General features: G+C 37.4%; 1 protein-coding gene across 7 annotated transcripts in view; it reads left to right on the top strand.

The window, feature by feature from the left end:
* The window catches only part of UBR5 (ubiquitin protein ligase E3 component n-recognin 5), a 137,438-nt gene that overhangs the window by 105,522 nt on the left and 15,616 nt on the right, over nt 1-16,300 (top strand). For 5 of the 7 annotated variants that reach the window (XM_060611046.3, XM_060611047.2, XM_060611049.2 and 2 more), the window contains exons 37-49: nt 1,177-1,308; nt 2,044-2,301; nt 2,856-3,124; nt 3,295-3,506; nt 6,088-6,318; nt 6,810-6,883; nt 8,067-8,239; nt 8,347-8,460; nt 9,471-9,691; nt 11,118-11,238; nt 11,328-11,432; nt 14,098-14,341; nt 15,794-15,905. In XM_060611046.3, coding sequence (XP_060467029.1) covers nt 1,177-1,308; nt 2,044-2,301; nt 2,856-3,124; nt 3,295-3,506; nt 6,088-6,318; nt 6,810-6,883; nt 8,067-8,239; nt 8,347-8,460; nt 9,471-9,691; nt 11,118-11,238; nt 11,328-11,432; nt 14,098-14,341; nt 15,794-15,905 — 2,266 coding nt within the window. The remainder of the gene's footprint in view (nt 1-1,176; nt 1,309-2,043; nt 2,302-2,855; nt 3,125-3,294; nt 3,507-6,087; nt 6,319-6,809; nt 6,884-8,066; nt 8,240-8,346; nt 8,461-9,470; nt 9,692-11,117; nt 11,239-11,327; nt 11,433-14,097; nt 14,342-15,793; nt 15,906-16,300) is intronic. The other 2 variants (XM_060611048.2, XM_060611045.2) reach the window with 1 other exon arrangement.

Genomic DNA, 16,300 nt, shown 5'->3' with positions numbered 1-16,300 from the left:
GTATCGTTTGTTTATTTTTGAGAGAGAGAGTGTGAGGGGGGGAGGGGCAGAGAGAGACAGAGACACAGAATCCAAAGCAGGCTCCGGGCTCTGGCTGACAGCACAGAGCCAGACATGGGGCTCAAACTCACGAGCCGTGAGATCATGACCTGAGCCGAAGTTGGATGCTTAACCAACTGAGCCACCCAGGCACCCCTGACTTTCTCTTTTCTTTTTCTTTTCTTTTAAATGTTTGTTTATTTTTGAAGGAGACAGAGACATAGTGTGAGCATGGGAGGCACAGAGAGAGAGGGAGACACAGAATCCGAAGCAGGCTTCAGGCTCTGAGCTTTCAGCACAGAGCCCAACACAGGGCTCAAACCCATGAGCTGTGAGTGAGATCATGACCTGAGCCGAAGTTGGACACTTAACCGACTGAGCCACCCAGGCGCCCCTAACTTTCTCTTTTCTTATAAGGAAGTTAAAATAGTCATAATCATATTAGGAAATATTTGCAAATTAGAGAAAAGGAAAACAAATGACCCATAATCCCACCTGGACCTAACAGTTTGTATTTTTACTTTCAGCCTTCCCCTTTGCTGCCCCATTCCCATGCATGTCTTTTAGATACTGTATGTGTAATTTTTGTGCCTTTTTTTTTTTTTTCCCCCCACTGACTAATTCTTTTGGCCTTTTTGCTACCACCATAACCATTCTTACTAGTAGCCATTGGATAGACTTTTGGGGATCATCTTTGTTGAGGTGTAATTGACATACAATAAACTGCACAAATTTATAATTTTATGTTTTGATGTGTATATACCATGAAATTCTAGATAGACGTTTTTAGCTTTCATCCTTCCTCTTTTGGAATCCCAATATGTAAAACAGATGAAAATGGAGCAGTGGTCCCAGCCCAGAGTTCTACCCATTGGTGGAAGTTCTCCTGCCCAACCCTTTTTACCTAAGGTTGTGCAGAACAGATTTTGAATTGCTGTGTAATAGTCTACTGAGGACCATAATTTGCCTAGTCATTTTTCTCCTTCTAAGCAGGCAGTTATGCTTACTGTAATAATAATCACTTTTCCCTCCCCCCCCCCCACCGCTAACTTAGGATATTCTGGTTTATTAGACCCTATCTGTTCCAGAGTGCGCTTATATTTTTTTCCCTCCTTCTTATTTAAATATATTTCCTAGGGAGTGACATGGAGCTGGACTTGTTAGCAGCAGCTGAAACAGAAAGTGACAGTGAAAGTAACCATAGCAACCAAGATAATGCTAGTGGGCGTAGAAGTGTTGTCACAGCAGCAACCGCTGGCTCGGAAGCAGGTATGTTACCTTTTCCTTATCCAGCTTTCTTGCTTATACTAAGGCCATATTTATATTCAGCATGAAATGGTTAAACTATACTTATGATTTGTACAAGGGGTGGCTAAGCTTTTTTATAACTTTATCCTTTTTCCCTTATTTTAGAGAGCACATGAGCAGGGGAAAGGAGCAGAGGGAAGGAGAGAGGGAGGGAGGGGGAAGTAGAGTGGGGGGAAGAGAGAGAGGGAGAGGGAGAAATTAAGCAGGCTCCACGCCACACCCAGTGTGGAGCCCAACACAGGGCTCCATCCCATGATCCCAGGATCATGACCTGAGCTGAAATCAAAAGTTGGATGCTCAACTGACTGAGCCATCCAGGCACCCCAGTAATTAAACTATTTTATGATGAGTTTTGTGGACTATTGAGTATAGCCTGGCATTCTGTTTAATATATGTAATATTTTCCTGAATGACGGAGTACACTGTAGTTTTAAATATCAACAGGGGTGCCTGGGTGGCTCAGTCAGTTGGGCGTCCGACTCCAGCTCAGGTCGCGATCTCGCGGTCCGTGAGTTCGAGCCCCGTGTCGGGCTCTGGGCTGATGGCTCAGAGCCTGGAGCCTGCTTCCAATTCTGTGTCTCCCTCTCTCTTTGCCCCTCCCCCGTTCATGCTCTGTCTCTCTCTGTCTCAAAAATAAATAAACGTTAAGTATCAACAGACTGACATTGATTTTGGTTTTAAAAATGAAAAATTTAGGTGCAAGCAGTGTTCCTGCCTTCTTTTCTGAAGATGATTCGCAATCAAATGACTCAAGTGACTCTGATAGCAGCAGTAGTCAAAGTGATGACATAGAACAGGAGACCTTTATGCTTGATGAGCCATTAGAGAGAACCACAAATAGCTCCCATGCCAACGGTGCTGCCCAAGCTCCCCGGTCCATGCAGTGGGCTGTCCGCAACACCCAACATCAGCGGGCAGCCAGCACGGCCCCTTCCAGCACATCCACACCAGCAGGCAAGTCTGAAAACTTGGTATTCTCGAAAGTGCTTAAGTAGGTTTTAAAAATTATGTATGTTCATCTAGACAAATCAAGTAGTTTCATAATAGTTCTTCATTGTTTTACTGAGTTCAAATACAAAAAAGTATTCACATATGATTATATCAAGGTTTCTCAGTCTCTGTACCATTGTTACTTTGGGCTGAATAATCCTTTGTGACTGTGCATTATAGGATGTTTAGAAGTATCCTTGACTTCTATGCATCAGATGCCAGTAGCAGTCTCTCCTCCAACCCCACCCCCCTATTGTGACAACCAAAACTGTCTATAGACATTGCCAAATGTCCCTCTATGGGCAGGGGCAGTAGCAACATTGCATCTGGTTGAGAACACTATAGTAATTCTTGTCTCTCTCATCATTGCCCTCCCTTAAATTAGTGTGGTTTAAGACCACGTTTTTCACTCCGTGACCATATTTGCCGTTAACAGTTGATCTTTTAAATATATACAGTGCTAGAGAAACACAATTAACATCTGACAGCTTGTTGTGGTTGTTCTTTTTCCTTTGTAGCAAGTTCAGCGGGTTTGATTTATATTGATCCTTCAAATTTACGCCGGAGTGGTACCATCAGCACGAGTGCTGCTGCTGCAGCAGCTGCTTTGGAAGCTAGCAATGCCAGCAGCTACTTAACATCTGCGAGCAGTTTAGCCAGGGCTTACAGCATTGTTATCAGACAAATCTCGGACTTGATGGGCCTTATTCCTAAGTATAATCACCTAGTGTACTCTCAGATTCCAGCAGCTGTGAAATTGACTTATCAAGATGCAGTAAACTTACAGGTATGAAAACATTGAAAAGTTACTCCAAATAAATTTTGGGATGTCAATTATGAAAATTCCAATGTAATAGGAATTAACATTACAGATATTTAAATGTTTATAGATTACTACTATATATCAAATTTAACTTGATTTGGATAGTTTTAACTATTTTAGTTTGGTCTTCATAGAATTATGTAGAAGAAAAGCTTATTCCCACTTGGAACTGGATGGTCAGTATTATGGATTCTACTGAAGCTCAATTACGTTATGGTTCTGCATTAGCATCTGCTGGTGATCCAGGACATCCAAATCATCCTCTTCATGCTTCTCAGAATTCAGCTCGAAGAGAGAGGATGACTGCACGAGAAGAGGCTAGTTTACGAACCCTTGAAGGCAGACGGTATGAAATTCTTAATATATATGCTTAAATGTTAGAGCCCTTATATCCCAGGAAGTTAGAGCTTTTTGATTGCTGTTACATTAGACCTCACTTTGTTTTGAAGGGGGGAAGTGTATTACTTCTTTTTAAATTGTTGTGTGGTTGAAGCAGAATAAGTTAGTTTATAATCCAAGCTTTTTTTTTCAAAATTCATTCATATGTTAGGAATCTGATACTAAATACTTCTCATTTTTGAAGTAGTTGATCTACATCCTTGTTTCATTGTCCTCCAAGCTTCCCCTCCTCCCTCCCCCGTCCCTTGAAAGACATGTATTTATAGGAAGATTTTGACCATGATTGAATATGAATGCATTTTGTATTCGGGAAGAGGAAAGTATGTGGGATTACCAAAGCTGTTCTTTGATTTCCTCGAATCCAATTTCTTTTTCTACAGCCCCCAGTCTGTTGAATTGTATTTAAAGTATATTTCTTTATGTATTTGTTGTCTTCTTTCTTTCAGTTATAAAATGACCTTTTTCAGGAGTAGGAATTAGCCCAAACATTGAACACTGGGGCTGTGCCATATAGTGCAAGGGCCCGGTACCTGAGGTCAGAGTCCTAGGATTTGGTTCTAGCTTTGGCTCAGGGGAAATAACTTTGCTACTTTGGGAGGATCATAACAGGGGAAAGACAAGGGCCTAGGAGACTGCTTAGGAACCTTAACAAGATTATGGTTGGAATTGGCCATTGAAAGGTAATAGATTTATTTAAGTGGGGCTGGTGAAGGCCAGGAAGGAGGAGAGAGAGAAGCATTGAAATCATCTAACAGTGGAGGGCCTTGTTGAGGGGTAGAGCAGGAGGAGGCAGAATTTACAGCTAGACTTTGATCCTCAATAACTAATAGGAAAATTAAGAGAAAAATCTAGAGCAGTAGAATGGACATACTTGGCTTTTGAAAATACTGAGGAGCTGAGAGAGGTTTTGGTGGAAATGTCTAGAAGGCAAAATTGAATGCTTGGCAGAGAGATCTGGACCACTTGGGAGGCCTCTGCTTTCCTGTCCTAGGAAGGCTGCTCCACCAATAGACACAAGCCTTGTCTTTGTAAGGCTCGTCACTCCCCGAATAACAGAGTTCTGATAATAGATCTAGATTGGTGACTTGTTCTTCTCCCTTTACTTCACTGTGGCTCTCACCCTAATATAATAACCTTATTGAGATATAATTCATGTACGTTTCACCCATTTAAAGTGTACAGTTCCATACTTTTGAATATATTCAGAGCTGCACAACCATCATCACAGTTAATTATGGAATATTTTTATCATCTCCACAAAAATACCTACTAGTGGTCACCTCCCATTTTGCCCTACTTTCCCATCCTAAGCAACCACTGATCTATTCTTGGTCTCTATAAATTTGCCTGTTTTGGACATTTCATATAGACGGAATCATGCAATATGTCGTGTTCTATGTACGTGTCCTAGCTTTCTTACCTAGCATAATGGTTTTAAGGTTCATCAGGTTTGGCATTATCAGTCAATATGTTACTTTCTAGTAATATTTCATTGTATGGATGTGCCACATTTTTATCCATTCATAAGTTGGGGTTTTCATCTTTCTGACTTGTGAATGAATAATGTGGCTGTCAGCATTAGTGTACAGGTTTTTATATAGATACGTTTTCAGTTATGTTGGATAATATACCTAGTTGTAGAATTGCTAGATCATATGTAACTCTGTTACACTTTCGGGCAACTGCCAGACTTTTCCAAAGTGGCTGCATCATTTTACATTCGCAGTAGCAACATGTGAGGCCTCTAATTTCTCTAAATCCTTGCTAGCACTTGTTACTAGTGGTTTGTTTGTTTCTTGGTTTTTTTTGTTTGTTTGTTTTGTTTTTTTTGAATTGAGCCATCCTAGTGGGTGTGAAGTGGTAACTAATTTTGATTTTGATTTGCATTTCCCTAATGGCTAAATGTTGTGCATCATTTCATGGGCTTATTGGTCATTTGTATATCTTCGGAGAAATGCCTATTTAGATCCTTTGCCCATTTTTTAATTGGCTTGTCTTTTTGTTATCGAGTTGTATGAGTTACTTAACATTTTCTGGACTTGAGTTCCTTATCAGACTTGCAGAAATTTTGTCCCCTTTTGTATGTTTTCATTTTCTTGATGGTATCCTTTGAAGTACCTATGTTTTTAATTTTGATAAAGTCTAGTGCTGTGTTTTCTTGTTGCTTGTGTTTTGGTATCATGTTAGACAGTGGTTCTCAAAGTGTGATCCTCAGAACAGCAGCATCAACATCACCTAGGAGCTTGTTAGAAATATAGATTTGGGGACCCTACCCCAGACCTACCGGGGTCTTCTGTAGGGAAGGAGTTCCTTGTCCATTTCCAAAGGACACTAGAATTCCTTTCCTGTATAAAGTACATGACAGTAAATCATGCACAATGTTTTTATCTCTAAAGCAGAGTCACAGGGTTAAGGAGTTTTTATTTACGGATATTCTCAGTTCCTAATTTTGCATATTTATGATAATGGTAAGTTTCACATTTGCTTTCTTTTTTTTTAAACATTTTCATTTCTTTTTACTCCTACAGACGTGCCACATTGCTTAGCGCCCGTCAAGGAATGATGTCTGCCCGAGGGGACTTCCTAAATTATGCACTGTCTTTAATGCGGTCTCATAATGATGAGCATTCTGATGTTCTTCCAGTTTTGGATGTTTGCTCATTGAAGCATGTGGCATATGTTTTTCAAGCCCTTATATATTGGATTAAAGCAATGAATCAGCAGACAACATTGGACACACCTCAACTGGAACGCAAAAGGTATCCATACTTGCCGTGGGATTGGTTTAGGAAATACTTGTTTGCTCAGTGTGGTCTCTTAGTATATTGTCTGATTTTTGGAGTGAAGAGAACAGTGAACTAAAGAGAAAATAGTATAGGAATGTTTCATTTGGGAAAGTGGGTTTGAGTCTGTTCACCCTTTCTCCATTGCTGCTCCTCGCTTAAAACAGGAAACCTAAGAATTTAGTTAAGCTTTATGCCTGAGATAGTTTGTCATGTTTTCTATTAGAGTCTGTGTAAGTAAGTCCTCACTATTTTTTAATGTGGTTATCCTTTTGCTTTTCTTGAGCCTCTTTTGTAATTGTAGTATAATTTGGCTGGTCAGTCTAACATTCCCCAAGTCTAAAACTTGATCACAGTGTTTGAAATTGGCTAGATACTTAACTGACTTTTTCAGTGCTTTTTTGCTTGTAGTTCCCATCACCTTTGCTCCATACTTCATATAAAATGACTCACTTGTCTTTTTAAAGGACGCGAGAACTCTTGGAACTGGGTATTGATAATGAAGATTCAGAACATGAAAATGATGATGACACCAATCAAAGTTAGTGTACAGAAAATCTGCTAATCTACTTCAAGAAATGGCTGCCTCAGTATTTCCCCTTCAAGCTTTTTAACTTCATTATTTTCTGTCTGGGTGGGAATTTCTCTTTTCTTCTCTATGTCCCATTTCTTGCATTTTCTGTCCATTTTTCCTTATATATCCTTGCATTATTTGCTTCATAAATAAGGATGAATTAAAGAAATGTAGTGAACTTGTTAACAGTCAGTATTTTTTGTTTTTGTACCTTTTGCATTTTAGTTTTATGTTTACCTTTATTCTTAAGTGTGTAAGTACTACATTTTTAAAGTCTTAGCAGAACCTTTATTGATATTGGTGCAAGATATATTTAGTCAAGAAAATGAGAAATATCAGTTATAACTCCCAAATATGAAAAATCTTAACAGTTATTAAATGCAATAAAAAGAAAATATTCCAAACTCAAGAAATTTTGGGGTCTTCTGCAATCTCTTTGTAATTTTTAGCTGTTCTTTGAAGTAGAATTTAAAAAATTTGTCCTCTTGCCTATTTTCTTATTATCAACTAGTGCTTTTATTCAGCCCAGGGAAAGACAACTGACATAACTGCTGTTGTTTGAAACCCAGCCATAGCTCACTATTTTTACAGCATGTACTGTAAGCTTACTGTTGAAAGTTGTATTACATTAAGGGGAGATGGTGTTCTTGTGCTGACTTAGTGTTGAGGTGAAGGAGATGCCCAGACATTTTTGTTTTGTAGAGAAAGCAGAACTTGGAAGTAAACAAATGCTCATATCTCAGCTCCTGACCATCTCCTCCTTTTAGACTCCTCAGTGAGCCACATCCTGAATGTGCTTAGGAATCTAGCTATATTCAGGTCTGAATCTTCTAGAAAGACAGAGGATATGGGAAATGTCTGTCCAGTACAAAGTGAAACAATATTTGTTATTCCTAATACTTTGTAAAAAGTCTTATTGTTGTGTTAAAATATACCTAATAGAATTTACCATTGTAACCGTTTTAAACTGCTAATATTTTCAATTATCACATAAAAATACCATCAAAATTTTGGACTATTGTTTTTGAGTGGCATTAAAATTTTGTAAAGAGGGAACAGGAATTTCAGATTGAGCAGATTAAGATTCTTTTATTGTTCCCCAATAACTAATTTTTTCTAAAAAACAAATACTTTATCTCTTTATGTTTAGGTGCTACTTTGAATGATAAGGATGATGACTCTCTTCCTGCAGAAACTGGTCAAAACCATCCATTTTTCCGACGCTCAGACTCCATGACATTCCTTGGATGTATACCCCCAAATCCATTTGAAGTGCCTCTGGCTGAAGCCATCCCTTTGGCTGATCAGCCACATCTGTTGCAGGTGATTTAAATAAACTAGTCTTAGAAGGTTTCTTTTTAAGTGACTTTTTTTTTTTTTTTTTTTTTTAAGTGTTCAGTGTAACTAGAATATTTCTGTTAAAATTCCAGCCAAACGCTAGAAAGGAGGATCTTTTTGGCCGTCCAAGTCAGGGTCTTTATTCTTCATCTGCCAGTAGTGGGAAATGCTTAATGGAGGTTACAGTGGATAGAAACTGCCTTGAGGTAAGATAGTAAAGATCTTCACAATATAATATTTGTGAGGACTTATCCCAGTGTCTAGAGTTTTGGAAATGCATTAATCCAGAATATTGTGTTGCCTCAAATAATGTTAAGTATCAGAAATTCCTGCCTTATGTCATAATTCCATATAATTTCAGAATTCCATCAGTGTCACTAGCCTGCCTTGATACTAACTTGTTTTATCAGGTGACTTCATCTGTAAAATGGCAGTTTCCTTTTGTGTTTTGCCTGTTTCACAGAGTTGAATGTTGTAATGCTGCTGAAAATTAAAATCTTTAAATGTATATATAATGTGAATATATCTTTTTATATATGAGCATACACAGTATTGACTTGAAACTTTTCTTTTTGACTGTAGGATGTGAATAAATAAGGTAATATTAATAATGACTTGTTGAATAATTCTGTCTCAATCTTTACAACCATGTTGGGTAGAAAACATTTTTATCTTGATTTTATGGGTAAAAAAAATTGAGGCTTGCAGAGTTTACATACATTTCTTGTGGGAATGTCTGTTATTACACAACTAATTAAGTGGCGTATCTAGTTTTTAGATAGAAGGTTGATTTGAGAGCCTAAAATTATACCATCCATACTATTTCTCTAGTGAAAATGTAATGAAACGTTTAAGAGCAGGCACTGAATGTAGTTGAATAGAATTTTTTTCTTTATTATCTAAGTGATAAAGGAGAGTGCAGTCCTGCAGATATTGAAAATATGTAAGACATTTGAGTAACCACAGGTAAAGAGATTCCTTTAAAAGTTCTCTGAGGCTTCTGTGGTGAATGCACTGAAACTGCATTGGGTGGTTTCCTGGTGGTCAGCCCAGGGAATCAGAGAAAAGAAACAGGCTGCATCTTTTTAGTTGAAACACCAGAAAGGAATTACGTAACTTCCGTGTGATTTCTGTGGAATATTAGTAAGTTGAAAAGGAAATCTAGTGAGTTTTTTTTTTTTTTTAATGTGTAACTTTTAAATGTAAAAATTCACAGGTCCTTCCAACTAAAATGTCTTATGCTGCCAATTTGAAAAATGTAATGAACATGCAAAATCGACAAAAAAAAGAAGGGGAAGAACAGAATATGGTGCCAGAAGAAGCTGAAAGTTCAAAACCAGGGCCATCTGCTCATGATCTTGCTGCACAATTGAAAAGCAGTTTACTAGCAGAAATAGGACTGACTGAAAGTGAAGGGCCACCTCTTACGTCTTTCAGGTATTTGCTAAGTAGAGATAGTTCTTCTGTTGCATTACTTTATGGATACTATAACTCTTGTAAGAATTTTTATTTAGGTATTTTAAAATTTCGTTTGTATGTAAATAATAGAATTAACCGTAATCTTATTTCTGTGTTTTCCTCGTTTATAATCAGATGTTTAAATATTAAATTTGAATTTTCTGGATTTTTTTTGGTGACTTTAGTCATTGATTGACATTCTGATTTTCTTTTATTGAGAGTATTCTGACTGTGTTTTTTAATGTTCAGTACTGAGTTAAAGTATATGTCCATGTCAGATTGCCAATTATAGACTTGTTACCAGCAGCTCAGCAAAGAGGACCATGTGAATGACTAGAAAGAACTTTCTAGATTTGTGACTATCTCAGTTGCTTGGGCTTCTTTTCCAGGTTCACAGTCAGTAATTACTTTGCAAGAGGTAGGTTCTTTGCTTTCCCAATAAAAATTCGCTAGCATATACATACTGTGGCTCAGTATGGTTAATCACCTAATGATTTGTTGAGTTTCTGCTTTATGCTGTTTTTTGGTTTTACTGTCAGATAATTAATTTTGCTTAGGAGGAGTTAAGTGAGTTTAGGAAGCTATATGCATTTTATATACACAGTTTAACAACCATAAAAAACAAGGAAGAATTGTGGGCTGGGGTGGCCCAAGTTTTCCAGAGGCAATATGGCTTGTGCTGAGATGTGTAGAATGTGTAGAAGCAAATAGATTGAAGGAGAGAAGAATTAGAGTTAGGGAGACAAGTTAGAAAGAATACTGTTACTAGGTTCTGGCTAGTGGTAAAAGGGGGCTGAAGTGTAGAATATTGCCTTTGGGGATGAGTTAGGAAATTATGGAAAGGAAGAGAAACTCATGAAGTACTTATTCACTCAGGAGGAACAGGGGAAAGAAAAATTAAAATTTGTTTCAAGTTTGTGCAGTAGGGAAATAGATGGTACTACTGAAAGAAATCAAGAGGCAGTGGCATTGAAGTGAAGAAGCCATGTTCAATTTTCCCGTGTTGAGTTGGGAGTTACATGTAACGGACATGGGTATATTCAACCCATGGGCTGTTGTGGAAATTCTGGTCTGTTGGGGAAATTTGAACTAGAGAGGGATCTGGGAATCCTCCAAATGTAGATGGACCTTGGACTTTAGGGGAAGAGGTAAAATTGAAGATAAAAGGCAGCTGGGAGATGTATCCTTATGTAAAGGACAGAAGGAATAATGGAGTAAAAATGAGAAGTTCTATGAAGAATGAGTAGTTATAAAAAGATTCTCTGTTAGAGAGGATGTGGACTGAAGTGCTATGAAGAGTTCAGAATATGAAAAAACCAACTAAATTACTGTCATTGACCAAAAACCAGGGGCTTCTTATAGTTGGCCAAATTACTTCCCCCCTCTTCTCTTAAACCTCTTGCAGGCCACAGTGTAGCTTCATGGGAATGGTTATTTCCCACGATATGCTGTTAGGACGCTGGCGCCTCTCTTTGGAACTATTCGGCAGGGTGTTCATGGAAGATGTTGGAGCAGAACCTGGATCAGTATGTGTTGTGAGCACTTTTAATTCTGTTCTGCCTGATAAGAACATACGTCAGAGAATAATTCTGTCATGCATTTTTTTTTTTTAAAGATCCTAACCGAATTGGGTGGTTTTGAGGTAAAAGAATCAAAATTCCGTAGAGAAATGGAAAAACTGAGAAACCAGCAGTCAAGAGATTTATCACTAGAGGTAAAGGTATTTAGATTTTCTAATACTATATATGTAGTATGTCACTTATGAAGTTTGAAAACTGTTATAACAACCATGTTTCATGTTTAGGGATATATATGTTGTATAATTAAAAATTTAAATAAATGGTAATCACCAAATTTAGAGTAGTACAGTTGGTTTCCTAACATGTCATGATGATCAATGAATTTTTCAGCCTTTTGTTGTTGTTGTTGTTTTTTAACATTTTTGATGTCCTTCGTTCCATTAAAGTGATTATTTTCCACTGATGCTCCAGTGGTCTCTGGGTAGTGGGAGTCCTGAGTCTTTTTTGGCTCCTCAGTCCTTTTCACAGGACTCCAGTAATCTTTGATAACTTCCTTACTTTTTGGTATGTCTCATCTTGTGTATATCCTGTCACAGACCTTAGATCAGCCATTTCTTCAAGAAGCCCTGGTTCCTTTTGGTAGGAAAAAAGGTACTTTGAGTTTATACTCTGGGCTGTAGGGTTGCTCACTACCTACTAGGTTGGTCGTTGTTTCTAGGTCTTTTCATCGCACAGAGCTAGGAAATTCTCCTTTAAAAAAAAATTATATCCTAAGTACATACTGATATTTCCAGTTCAAATTCACGATTTAGGATCACGAGGTTGTTTTATTTCTACCTCTTAGTCTTTATCTCCTTTCTTCCAAACTGAATATCCAACTTCCCAACAACACTAATAAAAGTACTCATTTGCTTTTACCCTACAGCATGTACATAGCAGTCTTGGAATCACAACATCAACACTACCACCCCAAAATAATTATCAAAAAGAGCTTAAGATTTGCAGGGTTTTGTTAGCATATCCAAGTAGAGATGTAGTCCAATTGCTTTGTTTTAAAGTCATTTGAAATAATTTTTCTTAGTGTGGTTTTGCTACTAATTTCCATACAACCAGGGTCTTTGTTTCATTTTGCTTTCAGTTTTTAGGGATTGCTTTCTCTTTTTTTTGGTTTTGTTATTAATGTAAAATATCTACATAGTGCATGATCAGCTCTACTGAAGAAGATATATTTAGGGAAATCTAGTTTCCATTTCTGTCTCTTTCACCATGTCCCTCCTCTGCCTTTCATGTTTTTGTTCTTTTGTTGTTTTATTTTCCTCCCTCCTTAAAAAAAAAAAAAATACAATCGTGTATGTGCGTGCATATAATTCATTGCCCATCTGTGTCCCCTACTCCTGACTCTGAGTGTGCTACACATTTTACTGTATCTTGCATTTCCCAGTTAACAGTACATCCCAGAGGTAAAGCCATCGCTGTATAGAGCATTGTTCTGTCTTCCTTTTACAGCTGCTCATCTTTTGCTGTTACATATAGTAGTGTGATGAATAGCTTTAGGTGTGTTTTTCTTTTGGCAAGTGTGTCTTTGAAATTCTTAGGGGCACCTGGATGGCTCAAGTTGGTTGAGAGTCCGACTTCAGCTCAGATCATGGGTTCATGGGTTCATGGGTTCATGGGTTCAAGGGTTCAAATCCCGCATTGGGCTCTGTGCTGACAGCTCCGAGGCTGGAGTCTGCTTTAGATTCTGTGTCTTCTCTCTGCTCGTCCCCTGCTCACGCTCACTCGCTCTCTCAATAATAAATAAAACAAAACAAAATTTAAACAAAAAAGAGATTCTTAGACATAGAACCTAGACGTGGGTTAAAGGGCATATGCGTATATAATTTTGGCAAATACTGGAAAATACTTCTGCCTGATGGTTACATATTTTTGCACTTGCAACATTAATACAAGAATGCCTGATTCTCTATAGTTCTGCCAGCAGTTTGTCAGAGTTTTAGATTTTTGCCCATCCAATATGTGCATCTTAGAGTAGTTTTAATTTGCTTTTTCTTATGAGCAAGTTAAACATTGTTTCATATGTCTAAGAATATTACTTTTTCTGTGAACTATTTGGTACATTTTGCCCATTTTCTATTAAGTTTTTCTCAATTTTTTTAGAAACACATCTTAACAGTAATATGTATACTATTCGTGAATACCTGTCTGTAATAGAAGGCACCAGTTGCTTTTCCCAGCTTGTCATTTTTCTTATACTTTGTGCTTTTTTGTCACCAAAGGAATATCCCATGTTTTCTAGTATTTGCTGTTTTTTACACAACACATACTTTTGATTCACTTGGAATTGATCCTAGTATATTCCAAAATTGAACAGATTGCTGTTTTCCAATGAACTTACTTAGAAAATGTTAGAATTTAGGGGGCGCCTGGGTGGCTCAGTTGGTTAAGCGTCTGACTCTTGTTTTTAGCTCAGGTCATGATCTCACGGTTTTATGGGATCGAGCCCCAGGTTGGACTCTGTGCTGGCAAAGTGGAGCCTGCTTGGGATTCTCTCTCTCTTTCCCTCTCTCTGTGCCCCCTCCCGCTTGTGCTCTGTCTCTCTCAAAATAAATAAATAAAACTTTGAAAAACAACAACAACAAAGAAAATGTTAGAATTGAGTTTAATTCCATTATCCTGATTTAATGCAGGACATTCCTGTATGCTTTAGAATGTTTCTTATGTGGAATGTACAAGCTTCTAAGAATCCACATTACTTTGTAGTTAAACTGTCAACAGGAAGCTAAAATTACATTTTCAGATTTTACATAGGAAAATTTCAAGGTGGTCTCTAACATTGAACTTTACTACTCTCTGGTGTTTTCATAGGTTGATCGCGATCGAGATCTTCTTATTCAGCAGACCATGAGGCAGCTTAACAATCACTTTGGTCGAAGATGTGCTACTACACCAATGGCTGTGCACCGAGTAAAAGTCACATTTAAGGATGAACCAGGAGAGGGCAGTGGTGTAGCACGAAGTTTTTATACAGCCATTGCACAAGCTTTTTTGTCAAATGAAAAACTGCCAAATTTAGATTGTATCCAAAATGCCAACAAAGGCACTCATACGAGTAAGTACAGATAATAAACATCATAAAAATTATTTGGATAGACGGACTTGGTGAAGGGGATTGAGAGGAAAAAAACATTCTTATTGGAGCAAAAACAATTACAGTCACAGTTAAATGTATTTATAAATGTATTTATAGTGGGAGAACTTTACTGCACATTTCCATTTTTATACAATTATATTCTAGATTAGTGATTTATTCTTATTTAACCTATTCTAGTCAACAGCTTAGGACTTTGTTCTTTTACTGCCATATTTTCATAAATGTTTGTGATGGTACTAGTGAGTTTCTCCTCTCAATTGTTACATGTTTTGAGGAGTGGGAAGTTGTAAGCTCTATGGTAACAGAAAAATTCAGTGAGCACATTACATTATTTCCATCACCCCTGTATATTTAATTAGTACAGATACTGAAAATCCTTTTCTCTAGAGCAGTGCTATTCAAAGGACAATGTGCAGAGTTGATACTGGTCCCCAACGAGACACAGAGCTTGCAACCAAATGTAGATTGGTTGACTGTGTTACTAACCTCACTGTATAATTTAACAAGACATTGTTTTTTTGGTAATAAGATTTTCTTTATTAATATCCTACTGTAAGCTCTACCTCTTTGAGGACCAGCACTTTGGGATTAGGATTCTTACCTCATTTTCAAATTAAAAAGATCTGTGAAAATGACAGATGCCTTAAGTGGGTATAATTGGGGATTCATATAAATAAGGGGCAGAAGATTGTCATTTCATAGGTGGATAATTCAGCGAGAGGGCATTACTAATAAGAAAATCCTGTATTTCACCTAGGCTGTAGTGCTGTTGTATTGAGTTCTGAAAAATGCCACCATAGACTAGGCTCGATGAGCTCTAGGAAGGATTGAGGATGAAAAGATGGGGAGAGCCCTGCAGCCTTTCATCATTAGTTTTACCGTTTGACTTTCTATAGTCTTACAATAAAAAGAAAATGGCAGATGTGAATGAGGGAGCCTTGGGAAGTCATAACATTTCAGAAATCACTGTCTCCTGCACATTCTTTCGGAAACCATACTCTGGCTTATGGTTAAGGTTTTGAAAATAATAGTAGCTGATGTTTTGGGTGGCCTATATTTTGCTTAATGCCCAAAACTAAATAAATCTGACTCTAATCACATACGAAACTTCAGCATTATTTATGGTAAAGCTAACAGCCCCAGTTGCTATATATCATTTCACAACTGTGACATAATTCATTAAATACATACTGATCGAACATCTATTACGAGCGAAGTACATTCTATATAATTACCCCTAGCCTTCAAAACCATAGGGAGAATGAGTGGAAGGTACTAACAGATGTTAAGGGAGGTAATTTTCACCTGTCATGTTCTTAAGTTGGTCTCATGTCCTCACATTAACTTTGACAGTTAAAATAGTTTCATTTACATTTATCTAAACAAAGTATGTTTTATATTTTCTTTCAGGTTTAATGCAGAGATTAAGGAACAGAGGAGAGAGGGATCGGGAAAGGGAGAGAGAAAGGGAAATGAGGAGGAGTAGTGGCTTGCGAGCAGGTTCTCGGAGAGATCGAGATAGGTGAGATAATTTTGTATCTTTTATTGAATACCACCTTAGGGAATGAAATTGGAGGTAGGCCTGTAATGAGAGGATCTCAATTATGGACTATTTTTTAGAAAAAGTTTTAGTATTTGGGTATATGTATAGTAACTGTACTGTTATTAAAATATTCTGCTTTAAAAACCCAGGGGCAGTTGAAATTACATAATTATCATTCTTTCCTAAATTTGTCTTAAAATTTTAATTGTGGCAATTATATTTAAACCTTAATTTTTGTATTAGGGTGGGTGGCATTTAATTTGGACTAAAACTTCTAGGAAATGTGAGTGGATTCTTGATAATCTGTTATTTTATGGTCCTACTCCCTTAGAATCAAATTGAACTATGTATTACAAATTTATAGATTTTTGAGT

Source organism: Panthera onca, chromosome F2 (assembly GCF_046562875.1).
Source record: "Panthera onca isolate mPanOnc1 chromosome F2, mPanOnc1 haplotype 2, whole genome shotgun sequence".
NCBI classification, from domain to species: Eukaryota; Metazoa; Chordata; class Mammalia; order Carnivora; family Felidae; genus Panthera; species Panthera onca.
The sequence above is the reverse complement of the archived record's forward strand: the minus strand, read 5'-3'. Positions and strand labels throughout refer to the sequence as shown.